Source organism: Rutilus rutilus (genome assembly GCF_951802725.1).
Source record: "Rutilus rutilus genome assembly, chromosome: 12".
Classification (NCBI taxonomy): Eukaryota; Metazoa; Chordata; class Actinopteri; order Cypriniformes; family Leuciscidae; genus Rutilus; species Rutilus rutilus.
The window spans coordinates 38,554,895-38,571,123 of NC_140217.1; the positions used below are offsets into that span (position 1 = coordinate 38,554,895).

At 36.8% G+C, this 16,229-nt stretch overlaps 1 protein-coding gene across 5 annotated transcripts in view; it reads left to right on the plus strand.

Annotated features, from left to right (window-relative positions):
- nav1b (neuron navigator 1b) overlaps nt 1-16,229 on the plus strand; it is a 76,569-nt gene that overhangs the window by 50,011 nt on the left and 10,329 nt on the right. For 2 of the 5 annotated variants that reach the window (XM_084425270.1, XM_084425271.1), the window contains 15 exons: nt 410-814; nt 1,866-2,020; nt 2,104-2,268; nt 2,915-2,964; nt 4,022-4,045; nt 4,349-4,426; nt 8,370-8,453; nt 9,635-9,746; nt 9,862-9,983; nt 12,143-12,303; nt 12,403-12,565; nt 13,384-13,558; nt 13,663-13,754; nt 14,439-14,534; nt 14,619-14,787. In XM_084425270.1, the coding sequence (XP_084281396.1) occupies nt 410-814; nt 1,866-2,020; nt 2,104-2,268; nt 2,915-2,964; nt 4,022-4,045; nt 4,349-4,426; nt 8,370-8,453; nt 9,635-9,746; nt 9,862-9,983; nt 12,143-12,303; nt 12,403-12,565; nt 13,384-13,558; nt 13,663-13,754; nt 14,439-14,534; nt 14,619-14,787 (2,051 nt within the window). Of the gene's footprint in view, nt 1-409; nt 815-1,741; nt 1,784-1,865; nt 2,021-2,103; nt 2,269-2,914; nt 2,965-4,021; nt 4,046-4,348; nt 4,427-8,369; nt 8,454-8,930; nt 8,967-9,634; nt 9,747-9,861; nt 9,984-12,142; nt 12,304-12,402; nt 12,566-13,383; nt 13,559-13,662; nt 13,755-14,438; nt 14,535-14,618; nt 14,788-16,229 lie in introns of all 5 variants that reach the window. The other 3 variants (XM_084425273.1, XM_084425269.1, XM_084425272.1) reach the window with 3 other exon arrangements.

Sequence of the window (16,229 nt, forward strand, 5' to 3'; positions counted from 1 at the left end):
ATATATAATTTGAATAATTGAATAATTATTCAAATAATAATTAACCAATGGTAAATTATGACTTAACTGCATTAAGTGACTCAATAAAAAATAAAAATAGGGGAAAATATTTAAAATAAGTGTTTAATTTAGTAAATTAAGCAACTTTAATAGACAACTTTTTTGGAGGAAATATTCTGCTGATGCCCTGTGTGTTTATATTATGCAAGTTATGCTACTCAATTATTTAAAAGCCTTTCTGGAAGCGGACATAAAGAGCCTTTGAGGTGGATTTTATGGTTGGCAGCGTGTGCTTTATTTAGTTCCTTTGGATGCGCTGAAATCCCTCGGCTTCATGCGGTGCTCGACTACAGAAGGTCTTTGAGTTCATGACGTCACTGATGCTGATTTGGTGCTTTCACTCGAACAGGTTGCTGAGCAGTAAGTCTGTGGTTCAGCCTCCCAGCCTGGCTCTCCTAGACAAGGTCAACTCCAACAGTCTGGACTCCTGCATCACCATCCAAGACCTTCCTCCAAAGATCCCTCCCTACTCCAAGCTCCAGGACCTGGCGGGCTCCCGCTTGCCCCCTCGACTCACCCCGAGCCCAGCGCCGGTGCTCCACATCGACTCTCCCAGCTGTTTCTCAGGCCAGGCTCTGTCTGTGAGCAGTTCCCCGATCCTCTACCCGAAGATGTCCGGCCTGCACCGCAGCATGGAGTCGCTGCCTCTTCATATGAGCGTTCCCTTAAAAGCTGATCTGGGAGACCGGGAAGAAGCCAGGAGTACTGGGACGTGGGGCGCAGGCAGTCGGACCTCCATCACTTTAGGCGACAGGTGAGTCTGGGCTTGGATAATGGCTGGTTTAACTGAGCAAAGTACAGCAAAACCGTGATTTCATATAGAATAATTAATTAATGAATTAAAAAGAGCAGCATAACTGTCATCAGCATTGCTTTTAAGGATGCTGGTGTGCAGGCCTCACTTAAAGTGCCTATCAAATCAATATTATGGCTTTTAATCCATGTATGTTAGCCATTTTGTTCAATTATGAATTAATATTATTTTAACATGTTTTGTAATCGATAATATTATCATGTTAATTAAAATTTTTTATTTTATTATGTATATTTTATATATTATATTATATATAATGTATATAGATATAGATATATAGAATTTAATAATAATTTAATAATATATATATATATATATATATATATTATTAATATAATATATAATATAATATATATTCTCTCTCTCTCTATATATATATATATATAAATATATATTGAGAAGGTTGAGAATGTGTATATATATATATATATATATATATATATAATAAATATATATATATATATATAATATATTGAGAAGATTGAGAATGTATATATATAATATAATAAAATATATATATATATAGAGAGAGAGAGAGAGAGAATATATATATATATATATATATATATATATATATATACATTCTCAACATTCTCAATTTATATATATATATATATATAAATTGTGTACACTTATACTCCTGTACACACTTAATGTTTCAAATGAGCACAATCAAATATTAAAAGAATGCTCATGTCATCCGGTGTGAGCCAGTCGCCCCCTACTGGCAAAAGAGCAAACCAACTGAAAGAATAAACTAGACGAGTTACACTCTCAGATGGAGATTGTGGACTGGATATCAGTGTAATGCTAACAGTGCTGGTTTGGGGTGAGGTATTTATATGTGCTGCTCTCTACCCCTCCCAGTTTACAAACTGATAGGAACACCTTACCCAAGAAAGGATTCAGGTACATTTATTTAATCAAAAATGAACTAGTACAGCAGTGCGATGTAAGGTGATTCTGACATATGTCACACTGTCTTCCTCAGTCGCTATGGCAGCGGTCAGTCCGATGGCGAAGGAAGGGAACGCCGGCATTCCCACACCATCACTAGCATGACGGATTCGGAGAGCCCGCCTCAGCTTCCTTCACCCACACACGTGACACAGCCCTTCCTAGGGAAAACACCGCCAACCAACGTGGGTAAGTGAAGTCAAACACCTTCTCATTTTACAGGTAAGACCTGATCACATGACTGAGATAAATCACCTCGACGTTCTCCACAGTGGCGCCAATCCCGAGTTCCCAAATCACACGATCCAACAGCATCCCAGCGAATGACATGGGCTACGAGCTGTACGGGACCTCTCCTCTGGGCAGCTCTCTCTCTCTGGCCGACCGACCGAAGAGCATGATGAGATCCGGATCCTTCAGAGAGCCGAGTGAAGACGGTGAGCCACAGGAAATGTTCCGTACCTGTCCCTCAATTTGATTGGACGTGCATAAATGCTTCACTTTGCTAATAAACTGTGTTCAAATGCATGCAAACATAAATACGTAAAGTCATTTTTATCTCATTTTTACTGATAGCTCAATATCAGTGTTATTTTATTTTTCTACTATTTTAGTATTAATTAAAAAATGTAAGCTTTTATTTTTTATAGTTTTCATTTTAGTTTTAGTAATTTTGTTAGGTGCTTTTGCCATTTTTATATAAAAAAAATATGTTCTATTTAACTATTATTTTCTATTTCAATTTTTTTTGTAGTTTTAGTGCTGAAACTTATTTCAGTTATTTGCCAAGACCAAAAAAAATTACATTTATATTTCTCATCAAATATTAATATTTTATTTCAGCTTTATTTTCAATTACCAACACCAAACACTGTTCAATGGCCAAACAAGATATCTAATGAATACTTGCAGTCATCATAAAATCGAAACGATTCTTCAGTGCATGTTATTCTAAACATCAATGAAGTCTCTACTTGTTTCATGTGAATATATACCATATTATAAAGAGTAATTGGTTGCAACCAGCGTTTCATGTTGACTTCAATTATAAAGCAAAAATGCATTGTGCTCTCTTTCTCTCAGTTCATGGATCTGTGCTGTCTCTGGCCTCAAATGCCTCATCCAACTATTCTGTGAGTAGAAACTTATGAGGATGTTGAAATTGGGTTGATTTGTATATTTGTTCAAATGATGATGTCGAATGGTGTTTAGATCCTCTATTGGTCAGAGATTGTTTTTTTTGTTGCTAAAATAGAAAAATAAAAATTCCCAGCTCAAAGTTCATCAATCTTAAACTTTATTATCTAGATAAATCTGAATATTCTACACATTCATATTCTTATGAATGAAATTGGATGGAGCACAACATCTGATCTGACTGGCCCTTTAATTCTTGCAGTTTCTCTTAAAGGGACAGTTCACAGAAAAATGAAAATTGTGTCGTCATCTACTCCCTCATGTCGTTCCAAACCCGTAAGACTTTCGTTCATCTTCGAAACACAAATTAAGATATTTTTAATGAAATCTGAGCGATTTCTGTCCCTCCATTGACAGCTACGCAACTACCACTTCGACGCTTCAAAAAGTTCATAAAGAGATCATAAAACTAATCCATATGAATTGAGCGGTTTAGTCTAAATTTTCTGAAGAGACTCGATCGCTTTATATGATGAACAGATTGAATTTAGGCTTTTATTCACATATAAACATTCATCAACTCACATATCAGTTATGATAAACAGAAGCTCAAGCATGTTCACTTGATGCGTGAGAACCAATGAGGTTCATTCTCGAGTTTCGCATCACGTTTGAGCTTCTGATGTGTGAGTTGATAAATGTTTATGTGAATAAAAGCCTGAATTCAATCTGTTCATCATATAAAGCGATCATTTCTCTTCAGAATATTTGGGCTAAACCTTCTCTTTATGAATTTTTTAAAGCGTCAAAGTGGTAGTTGCATAGATGTGAATGGAGGGACAGAAATCATTCAGATTTCATTAAAAAGATCTTCATTTGTGATCTGAAGATGAATGAAAGTCTTATGGGTTTGGAACGACATGAGGGTGAGTAAATGATGGCAGTTTTTGGTTGAACTATCCCTTTAACGCACAGGCTTTTTCTCCTCTCTATATCCTGTCCTTGCTCACCTTTCTTGGTCTTTATCTCCATTTCTGTATCATGCACTCTCAGACTGAAGAGAGAATTCAAGGAGAGGTAAGACTTTTCTTATGACGCTGTTGTCATCTTGTCCTTATCCTTTGCTTCCTCGTATTTTCTGCTCAAGATATAAAACATTAATATTCACGTTTGATAGTCTGATCCACACTGCAACTCATTCTGGCCAAGAACCAGACATGTAAAACAACCAATTATAATTCTCCTTTTTAAGTGACGTGATTCTTATACAAATTTCAGTTCATTTTAAGCTTAAACCATCTTTTGCTGACCATAAATATCTGTGTTTTGAAAGTACTATAGAATGAATTTTTGTTGTTTGCGACTTGTTTTCCATCTCAGCAAATCCGGATACTGAGGCGTGAGCTCGAGTCGTCTCAGGATAAAGTGGCCAGCCTGACCACCCAACTCTCAGCAAATGTACGTGCAAACACACACTATTACATACACAATTGCAATTATTTTACTGCATTCTATTTTCTTGGTATTATTTTCAATTAATACATTTACAAAGATCTCTTAATCACATTTCTCTTTTTTTTATATCATACATTTAAAAAAATTTAATTTGTTGTTTTCATATTTATATTATTAGATTTTATATTATACAAGTCACATTTATTGTGTCATAATAGCTATAGCAATTTGAGTCTTTATACGTACTTAAAGGGATAGTTCACCCAATTAATTGTCATTAATTACTCACCCTCACGTCGTTCCAAACCCGTGAGACTTTCGTTCATCTTCAGATCACAAATTAAGATCTTTTGATGGAATCTGAGAGATTTCTGTCCCTCCATTGACAGCTACGCAACTACCACTTCGACGCTTCAAAAAGCTCATAAAGAGATTATAAAACTAATCCATATGAATTGAGCGGTTTAGTCAAAATTTTCTGACGAGACTCGATCGCTTTATATGATGAACAGATTTAATTCAGGCTTTTATTCACATTTAAACATCCATCAATCAAAAAGATCTTCATTTGTGATCCGAAGATGAACGAAAGTCTTACGGGTTTGGAACGACATGAAGGTGAGTAATTAATGACAGAATTTTCATTTTTGGTTGAACTATCCCTTTAAATGTCCATAATATGTTGTCATAGCTGTTTGTTTATCAGACACTCGGCATTACCGGCATTTCTACACTCTACCACTTTTCTAAACTTTTCAATAATCATTGCTTGTTTCCCCAGTCAACCCAGGATTATTAGTTCATTAATGAGCGTTGCCATGCAATGTTGATCTTTATATTTCTAGTGTTTTAAATCCAGCTGTCTCTGGTGTCAATAATTGATCACTTCTCACGGCAAACTCCCACTAACCTGCTTTTCAGCTCACCCTGCACTGATCTGCTGCTTCAGCAATACAGTCACACACTGTAGTGACGCTCACATGAAGACAGGATTAGTTTTCCCAGGGTGATTCCAACAGGATTAAAATCACAAAGTACATCTATAAAGCATGAATTTACCAAATCACCTCAGGGAAAAGTAGTCCTGTCTGAGTAGGGCTCTACTTTGTGCTTTTAAATGTGTGGAAAGAGAAGGTGAGAACGCACCTGTAAATCCCCTCCAGAGGCCCCTGATTTCTGATCCCAGTGCATATATGAGTGTGTGTATGTGTGTGGGATGGAGAGTTGTGGCCCTATAGTCCTAACAGCGCTCTCCCTCTCTCCCTGGCTGATGTCCTCTCCGGCCTCTGGTGACGGACTGGTTCCTGGGGTTTCTGGCTGTTGCAGGCAGGCCAGGTTTGTTGGACTGTCACTCGCTGTTGCATGTGTGTGTGTGTGTGTGTGTGCTTCTCGAAGGCCTCCCTGCCCTTAATGTGGCGCTGACTGATGATGTGAAGTAGGGCTGGTTACAAAATATCGATTTCTCGATTTTAATCGATTCTCATTTTTATGAACCGATATCGATTCCTAAATCCCAAGAATCGATATTTTAGCCTATGCTGTTTTCAGATGATGAATGAACAGAACATAGTATCACGCCTCCCATCCAATAAGTGGCAATAAGCTTGTATATATGCGTAAAACAGTAGAAAAAAGTCCCCGGATGTCCTATACTACTTCCGCTGAGATTCTGAAGTGCGCATTCGATGGACACTTTACTATCCCGTGATGATATGTTGATTGTAGCCAAGTTTTATTTACACAAATGTAGATTTGTTAAAGTTTCTCCATGTTTTGAGGCATTTCAATTTATTTATTTTTAAAAGAGGAGTGCCTTAAAAGTCTCTAAATTACTGGCAACATACAGTACATGGATTAACCTTGCATTTTAAATTCAATTTAATCTGTGAGTGATATAATTTGCCTTACATGTTTTGGTATTATTTTCATTTTTATTTATTTATTTTTAACGGGAATGAAAGCGAATGCATCTCTTCACTGGGTTGTAGTGTTATTTCATGTGTCTTTTGGATTGTTCTGCTGACGAAACGCTGCAAAAATATCTTTCAGAGAAATTTCAGTAGACAAAAAAGACCATATGAGCTGTGGAAAATTAAATGTGATCTTTATACCGTTTTTTATAGCGGATGCCATTGAAAACTATCCCTCACTTTCATACCTGAATATGGTCTATATGTCATGTAATGTCACATTTAGTTATAGTAAAATAACTTTAAGTAAAATAATTTAGTAAAATAACTCTAGTGAGGCGCATTTTGCTAAATATACTGTATGCACCATGTTACATATTCATTATATGTTCTTCATTATTTAATGTATGTTTGAATAAATGTGTCAAGTTTTAATGACAGCCACCATTGAAATGTTTAGAATTAAAAAAACGAATTGGAGTAGAAACATAATTATGTAATTTTAAAGTTAATATTATAACTTTATTATAAAAATCTTTCTTGTGAGTCATTTGTGTTTGTAAACAAATCAGTTAATATTAACTTCAATATTATAGTTATGTAGTGCCAACTGACACCCAGTATAGTTTACAGCATTAGTTGAGTTTTTTTTTCATTGAGAACATTTTCCATGTATTATATACTTCCAAAATAATTGATATCACATCGAATTTAATCGGATAAAATTGCAAGCTTGTGAATCGAAATTGAATCCATCGTGAAATTTGTGTCAATGCCCAGCCCTAATGTGAAGTGGAAGTTATTCGGGTTTGTTCTGTGGCTTTTTAGGGGTCATCTGACCTAATACTGATGATGTCATAATCACAAATGCACTAATTGAGGATTAAAAGTTGCATTTGCTTATTTGAACAAACCCATAACCCAGAGTATTCAATTTTGTGTGTGACTTGTATTGCATCATTTGTGCTTTGTATGTCCACCCAGAACACCTTTGAAACCACTTACAATACCCTAGCAACTGCTTAACAACCACCCAGAACACTCTAGCAACCTAGAATTAATGTGCTAGAACACCTTAACAACCACATAGCAACACCCTGGAAACCATTCACAACAACCTAACACCATTTAGGTATGCTCTTGCAACCACTGAGCAACACAATATTAACCACATAACAATGCCCTGGCAACCATTCATAACACCCTAGCAACCACATAGCAAATCCAACGCACCAATAACCTCTCAGAACACACCGCATAGCAACGCCCTAGTAACCATACCGAACACCCTTGCAACTGCATAGTAACATGGTAAAAAACACTCAGCTCGAGCAAAAGCATAGCATTACAGTGACAACCTTCCATAACATCCCAACAACCACTTGGCAACACTCTGGCAACCATTGAGAACACCTAAGCAACCACAGACCAACACCCTGCTAACCACATAGCAACTATCCATAGCACCCTATCAACCAATGAGAAAACCCTGACAATTGCATAGCACACTATTAACATTTAGAACACCTTAGCAACCACATAGCAATGCCCTGGCAACCATCCATCACACCCTAGACACCGCATAACAAACCTTTAGTAACCATGAAAACACGCTATAGCAACCACCTAGAAACACCCTGGTAACCAGCCACAACAGCCTAGCATGACGCGGGAGAGTTTTTCCAGGAAATGTAAACGTGTAGTTGTGATGCAGTAGCATGCGGAGTCGGAGTCGGAGTGAGAAGCATGATGGATATTGTATTTTTTTATCAGGATGATTCCATAGTCTCGTTCACACACTCTCTCTTCAATAGCGTGTGTGTGTCGTCATATGGCAACCTCATGTTTTTGTCAGTTCCAGCCTGCAGGTCATCCTCTCTTCACCCTCCATCCATCCATCCATTCATTTCAACAGCTGTTCTTGATTCCCGTCCTTTCCCGTCACTCCCGTCCAGATGGAGACACACACATCTGAGTGTGTGTGTGTTGTGTGTAATGATGCAGAATGTCAGACACTAACCTGTTCCTGTCTGCAGGCCAACCTGGTGGCGGCGTTTGAACAGAGTCTGGCCCTCATGACAGCACGACTACAGAGTCTGTCGGTCACTTCTGAGCAGAAGGTCAGTTTACAGCAAGGCTTCAACATGGGGGGGTATTTAAAGGAATTAAATGATTAAAATGTGTTTAAAGGAAGAAAAAAAAGAATGTAGTTATTAAATAGCCTCATCAATTTAAACTATTTGCAAATAATATGTAAGGAATAACTGACGATGGGCCGTTGAATTATTAGAAAAATAATGCATTATTGTTGATTCTGTATTATTTTCTAATAATTAAACGTTCCAGAGAACATTGTTCAGATGATGTATTTCAAGACATTTGTCAGGTTTTTGTCGTTAAAACGCTCCTGTGTGAAGGACTAATTACTTACGCATCTCATTCCACGCCTCCGTTGCTAATTCCAGAACGTGATTTTAGAGCTAGTAACGGAGGCTTGAGGCATTGATAGTAGACTAATGCAGTTATTAATGCAGTTATTAGAGAGAGAGAGAGATTAAGCGTGTGTAAATTACCTGAATCTGTGCGTCTCTCAACAGTGTTCGGGCAGCAGCGTCTCTACTAATAGCGAAACTGTAAGTTTATCTGCTTCAAGAACAGTGCCGTTATTACCTCGCTAGTGAGAAATGTCATGTAGCTTTTAAGTTGCTAAACTATTTTACTGATAAAAGCGCAGTGCTAACAACACATTTCTGTGTGAGTGTGTGTCCGTACTGTGTGTGTGCGTTTGAGCGGGAGAGAGAGACTATGTGGTTAACGTACATAATAAAATGTAATTTTGTGGGGAAAATAGTTTGTTTTTATTCTATTGTGAACTATATTTATTTGCATGGTCAGTGTCGTTGTGAGTTTTGGTTCTTTTGCTGTTGTAGACTGTAAGGACCTTTTGAAATAACTGAAATCATTTGGCGAAGTGATATGGAACTGTAATGCGGTCAAGACCTGCTGGAACTACTTTAGCCGTGCGTTTCCCTGACAATAACTGCACACCTTAGAACGTTCGTCAGCCAATCAGAATCAAGCAGTCAACAGCCCTGTATTATAATTTATTTTAAAATATGCATAAATGTACCTTTACCTGGAGTAATGATGCTGAAAATTCAGCTTTGATCACAGATATAAATTACATTTTAAAATAGATAATAGAATAATATTTCACAATATCACAGTGTTATTTTTGATCAAATAAATGCAGCCTTGGTGAGTAAAGTTAAATACGTTTAACTTTGCCTTGTAATTTCAGGATTCTGAGCTACAGGACCTGAAGGAAACCATAGATATCTTGAAGACCAAGAACACAGAAGCCCAGTCCCTCATGCAAGGGGCCCTCAATACCGCCGACACCACACCCAAAGGTTTGGAAGTCTGAGTTCAGAATGATCAAGATGTTTTGATCTACAATATTATTTTGTATTTGCATTTAATCATTTCATGCATAAAGCTATTGTTCTTCTTATATTTTGCTCCCAGAGCTGCAGATGGACCGGCAGAACTCGTCTGAGAGCATCTCCAGTCTGAACAGCATCACCAGTCACTCCAGCGCCGGCAGCCTGAAGGAACAGGAGGCCAAGAAGAAGAAGAAGAAGAGCTGGGTGAGGAAAAGGGAATACCAGTCCAGACTGGTCATTTATGGGATATGTCTATATACATTATGTCTAATGGATAGATGGCCTATTAGTGCAGCCGGCTCAGTTGACCCGGTAGATCTTGTTCAAGCTGGTTATCCACCTTATCTTTTACGTAAGAGCGAACGTGGCCATTTGTAGCTTGAATGTGCGAGGCTTCCGATGTCATTTGCTTCGTTATTGTAGCTGTACAAAAACATCTGTAATGCTGCTTGATATTGAAAACTAGTATTTGTGGTCATATTATTTGGATTTATTGTCATAATTATAAATGCAAATAGGTTTACCGTTTACTGCATTACTGTTATTCTACCTATAAGCGACAAATTAATCGAAATTGTCGCACATTCAAAGAAAATAGCAAAATAAGGTGGATCGCTGGTCCAGCAACAAACTCAAAACCAGTCTGGCCACCTTAAACTAGTACGATCTGTTTTTTTCCAGCAGGGATAAGATGTTTTTGTATATTGTTTATGGTTTTTTTTGTAACACAGCTGTTTATTAACATGCATCCATTAGCATTAAGGGTGTGTTCACACTCGGCATGTTTAGTTGGATTAAAACGAACCCTGGTGCGATTGCTCTGTTAGTGCGGTTCGTTAAGGCATATGTGAACTGCAATCGCGCTCGGATCCGCACCAAAACAATCGCTCCGAGACCGCCTGAATGAGGTAATAACACATAATAATAATTCTGGGGTAGTTCACTCGAAATATGAATGCATCATGGATCAAGACATGTACTGTAAACAAACCAAAAACGGGACGTGATATCCCAAAAAGGACAGAATGCTTAAAAATACTTATTTATTTCTCATCATAGTGGCGATGTTTCCCATCACAGTTCAGTACAGGCATCAGAACCGCGTCTCCTCACTGCAGATCTGTGTGTGTGACGGAGGGATTCCTGACGCTGTTTTGACTCCTTTACACACTTCATAAGCTCTTCACGAGTTCTCAGCTGGTCTAAATACCATCATATGTAGCTACGCACATACAACTAACGCATTTATCTCAGAACACAGCATTGTGAAATATACATTATAAAAGCCGACCAATCCGGTTGTGAACATATCCCTATGTCTTTAGGTTCAGTATCTTTAGGTTCAGTGTTAAAAATGCTTTATGTAGTATATTATTTTGCTATCATCATGGGAACAGCACTGTTCCAGCATTGCAATTGAGCATGACTCTGATCTCTTTCCTATGCTTCCCTGCTCCCTGTTTTAAAGGTCTACGAGGTGAGTAATTTACCCAGCCCACCCCATCCCATCCGCATCCCATCCGCATCCATCACAAACACATCAGCATCTAAAGAAACAATCAATATCTTCATCGTTTATGTATTATATGGACATAAACTCAGTCAATAATTCAGAAAATGATGCTTTCAGGTTTAGAATCTGCCATATTTAAAGGATGAATGTGTGTTTTTCGGTTCCTTGCCACTGTTGCCTTTGGCTTGCTCAGTTGGGGATATTATGGGGATATTTAATTTGATTTTATCAATCAATAAATTCCACTAGAAACAAACCTTGTTGTATTATTTTAATTTAATACTGTGAAGCTGCTTTGATACAATCTGTATTGTGAAAAGCGCTATACAAATATACTTGACTTGACTTGTTTCAGTAGTATGCAATACAATATACAATTATTAGACATATTGACTGAAAATCTTAGCACATGATGATCCAAGTGTCCTACTACTCTCCATCATTTCATGCATTCCTCAACTGGTTGATATGTGCTTTGTGAATAACACTGTAATAACTAATGCCTGAGACAAGCATCACTTCTATTGTGAACTTTTGCAGGGTAAACACCATATTATTGATATACTATTTATTTAATTCATAATTAATTTGAGTTTAGCTAACAACAACAACTCAGTTCGATATGTACTACTGTACTAATGCTAGTTAAATGCTTTGCTTGAAAACAAAGAGCAAAAATGTATTCTTAAAGAGTCTTAATGCATACGCCATCACAAACACTTCAAATCGTATACATGCCTGTCATGAATCCAAACCATCTACTCCATTAACACTTTATATTCGTTCTTAAAGACAGACTCAATATAAATGAGTTGCTTTTGTTAAACTTTGATTTCTCCTCTACTTGTAGTTGCGGAGCTCCTTCAACAAGGCCTTCAGTAAAAAGGGTTCCAAAGCTCCATACGCAGATATAGAGGAGATCGCAACCCCGGTCACATCCGCCCCATCTTCACCCAAAATACACCATAATGTGGACAATGTCCCCGCAAAGGCCTCAACTTCAACATTAGGGTAGGACATGCACTGGTTACCACATTATGAACACCATGTCTTAAGAGATGATTTGAATTATACATCATGTTATGTAAGCTGTACTTGTGTTTACGGCAGATCGTGCGAAGGGCCTGAGGAGACTGAGCAGGAAGAGAAAGTGGTGTCAGTGTTACGCACTGAACTATGGGAGAAAGAGCGCAAGCTGACGGACATCCGTTTGGAGGCTCTGAGCTCCGCACATCAGCTGGAGCAGCTTCAGGAGGCCATGACCAACATGCAGGTGTGTGTGTGTGTGTGTGTGTGTGTGTGTGATCCGATCCGAGTCATTGAATACTGAGTATCTGCCGATACAGAGTCCCGAACTGATAGAGTTTCTTAGGGTCTCAAATGTAGAAAAAAGAGCATCATTTCAGTTAGGGGAAGAGCTTTTGGCTTGTATCCTGAGGCCACAAGAGGGCGCAATGAGCAAAATATTAATGCACTGCATTCAATTGTTTATTCAAAGCAATGAAATAACTCGACTGTCTGTACAAAAAACGTGCATAACTTAACGTTTATAAATCAAATATAATTTTGTAAATTGCATGAACAGCTATGAACAAAACAGCGACTTGTATTTATGCATAGATTAATACAAAGAGATGAAGAACCGATCACACAGAGAACATTTTTGCTTTTAAAAACATGAGATGCAGTGGAATGAGACAAAAGTTTAACTTTTTTTTAACTTTACATAACTTTCTAAACATGCGGCTCTTGTGTAATGGTCAAAGATGTCCATGTGAACGGTTTGGTTCGGGTTTTGACGTAACCAGGATCTTCTCTGCATTGAGCTTCTCTATTTCTGCAATGTTTTGAATGAACAATGCAGCAGCATCGCACTGGGTAGGCTAAGGAAAACAGTAAAACACAAGTCTTACATCATCAGCGCATCTCATAAATACACCCTGTCACTCACATGAGATATCAAATGAGGGAAATGATCCAAAAATCCCCCAAATTTTTCCTTGTTTAAAAAGCTGTTTAATTCTGTCACAGTAGGGAAGAAAAAATGACTGCAACTTCCGATTTTAAATCCCTCAATAAATGCATTGTCAGGTTACGGTAGAAAACCTGAAGGCGGAGAACGACCAGCTGAAGACGGGTGGCCCCTCCTCCAGACCCCCAAGCTCCGCCTCCCAGTCCTCAGGCCTCGGCTCATTGGGCGTCTCATCACCACGACAATCTGTATCATCTTTCAGCAAAACTTCAGGACAGAATGAGCCTTACCCAGGTGACACATTCTTACACACACATTTCATGCACAAAATGTGGATTTTTCACATCCAGTCGGCCTTAAATTCTGAACTCTTACTTTAAAATCTCTTCATCTCGTAGATGTCTTTCAAAGCCCCACCACAACTTTGCAGAAGGACGAAAGTCTCATCAGAGTGTTGATTCGCATACCCAATCAGCACCTATTCAAAGACGTGAGTGCTTTACCCGAGCATCTTCATACTGATGAGCCAGCTGCTCATATACTGTACATTATAAAGTGGGTACTTCAGATTCAAATTCTGATTAGACGAGCCACACACAGGACTGTACTGAAAATCAGTGTTATATATGCCATTGTACTATTTTAATACTATTATAGTATTTATTCATATTTTTAAACTTTTATTTTGGTTTTCAATTTTAATTTGAGTTTTATTCAATTTGTTATGTGCTTTTGTTTTTTGTATTATTTTTTATTTTTTATAATATTCCTATTTATTTATTTATAAGTGTTTTAGTTTAGGTACTTCAACGTATTTTAGTTCAGTTAGTTTCCAAAGCAACATTTCTAATTTTAGTTTAAGTTTATAATCTAACATTTATATTTTATTTTATTTTATTTTATTTCACTTAACAGAGAAAAAAATCACTTTTAGTTATAATGAAAGTTGTAACATTTTAGGTATAACAAAGCTACTGAATACTATGTTATTGTTTGTTATATATTTATAATGTTGTAAAGTAGTGTTTTAAAAAATACAGAAAATATACATATATTTTTTTCATATTTAAAAATGAAAAATAAATATTTTATGTAATTATTGAAATAAATGTGTTGTTTCACTAACCATAAACAACCTTCTGCCCTGCTCTAACGTTTTAAACCTCATTCACAGGAGGTGAAACAGCTGGAGTTCTTCATTGGCACGGTTAAAATCAGCGGGCGGACAGACTGGTTTGCTCTAGACTCTGCAGTTATCCAGGCTTTTAAAGTGAGTGCCACCTACAGTCGTCTGAGGGACAACACACATGAAATAAAACATGCACATGCTTCTCCTCTCGCTGTGTCTCTGCAGGAGTATTTATCGGTGGTGGACCCGAGCTCCAGTCTCGGCCTCTCTCAGGACTCCATCTACAGCTACAGCCTCAGTCATCTGAAGAGGGTTCTGGGAGCTCATCCACCCGAGACTCCACCAGTGCGCCTCTCCACCACAGGCTCCTCCTGCATCAGCGTCGCCCTGAAAGGTCAGTGTGGGGAACAATGAAACGTACATGTTAAGTCTAATACTGGTCTTGTACTGTAGGTATAAAGGCACATGAATGTTTGATGAACTGAATGTTATTAAATATATATATATATATATATATATGCATACATATACACACATATATATTTACAAACTTTATTGTTAGATGTGATTAATCGATTTGACAGCACAAATAAATATAAATATAGTGTGTGTGTAATAATTATAATAATAATAATTTACAGGAAATATAATCTTAATTGGGGACTACTATATATATATATATATTTATTTATTTTTTACATGGATTTTTCCCCCCAAATAGTATACATTTATATTTATTTATATATATATATATATATATATATATATATATATATATATATATATTTAGGGCTGTGAAACGATTAATCGCGATTAATCGCATCCAAAATAAAAGTTTGTGTTTACATAATATATGTGTGTGTATTGTGCATAATTATTTTGTATATATAAATATACATGCATGCATATATTTAAGAAAGAGTTGCTTATATATACTATATATATATATATATATATTTGTATTATTAATAAATATAAATATTTTATATGTAAAAATAACACATTTTTCTTAAATATATACATGCGTGTGTGTATTTATATATACAAAATAATTATGCACAGTACACACACATATATTATGTAAACACAAACTTTTATTTTGGATGTGATTAATCGCGATTAATCATTTCACAGCCCTATTTTTTTATTTTAAAATTTATTTTACATGATTTTTTTTCTTAAACAGTATAAAAAGTATAAAAGTATAAAAATTCCCTCATCCAACCATCCAACATTTTTCCATATTATATGCTTACAGTTGCTTACTGCTCGCAAGGAGTTTGAAATTATTTGTTTCTTTTAATTCCTTTTATAGCGGTTTTAATTTCCCTTTATTTTGTGCTTATTTTCTAAGCAAAGCACTTTGAATTGCCATAGTGTGGTATTTTAATCCCTTTCTATGTAAAGCATTATGAATAACTGTTTTAATTTTCCTTGCTTTTATTTTGTGATTATTTGTATTCCTTTCTAAAGCACTTTGAATTGCCATAGTGTATGACATGTGCTATATGAATAAACTTGCCTTGCCTTGCCTTTTCTCTGACACTATCTTTCAGTATTTTTCCATTTGAGCTTCAAGCCATTATTTTCAGATTTCCATCTTCAATAACCATCAACAAAGAATGCAAATACCCACAGGCAACACTGCAGTGTAAATGATGCTCATATGTGTCTCAGCTGTGGCTGATGAGGGTTTTTTCATAGCTCACATCACCAGAGAAGAGCAATATACTGCTAATGTTTCACACTAACAGCAGCCAGCAGGACGTGTGATTGGTCCATGGCCCACCCAGAGCACTACCGCCCTCCCCCAATCCCATCATTCCCGAGCTCTCA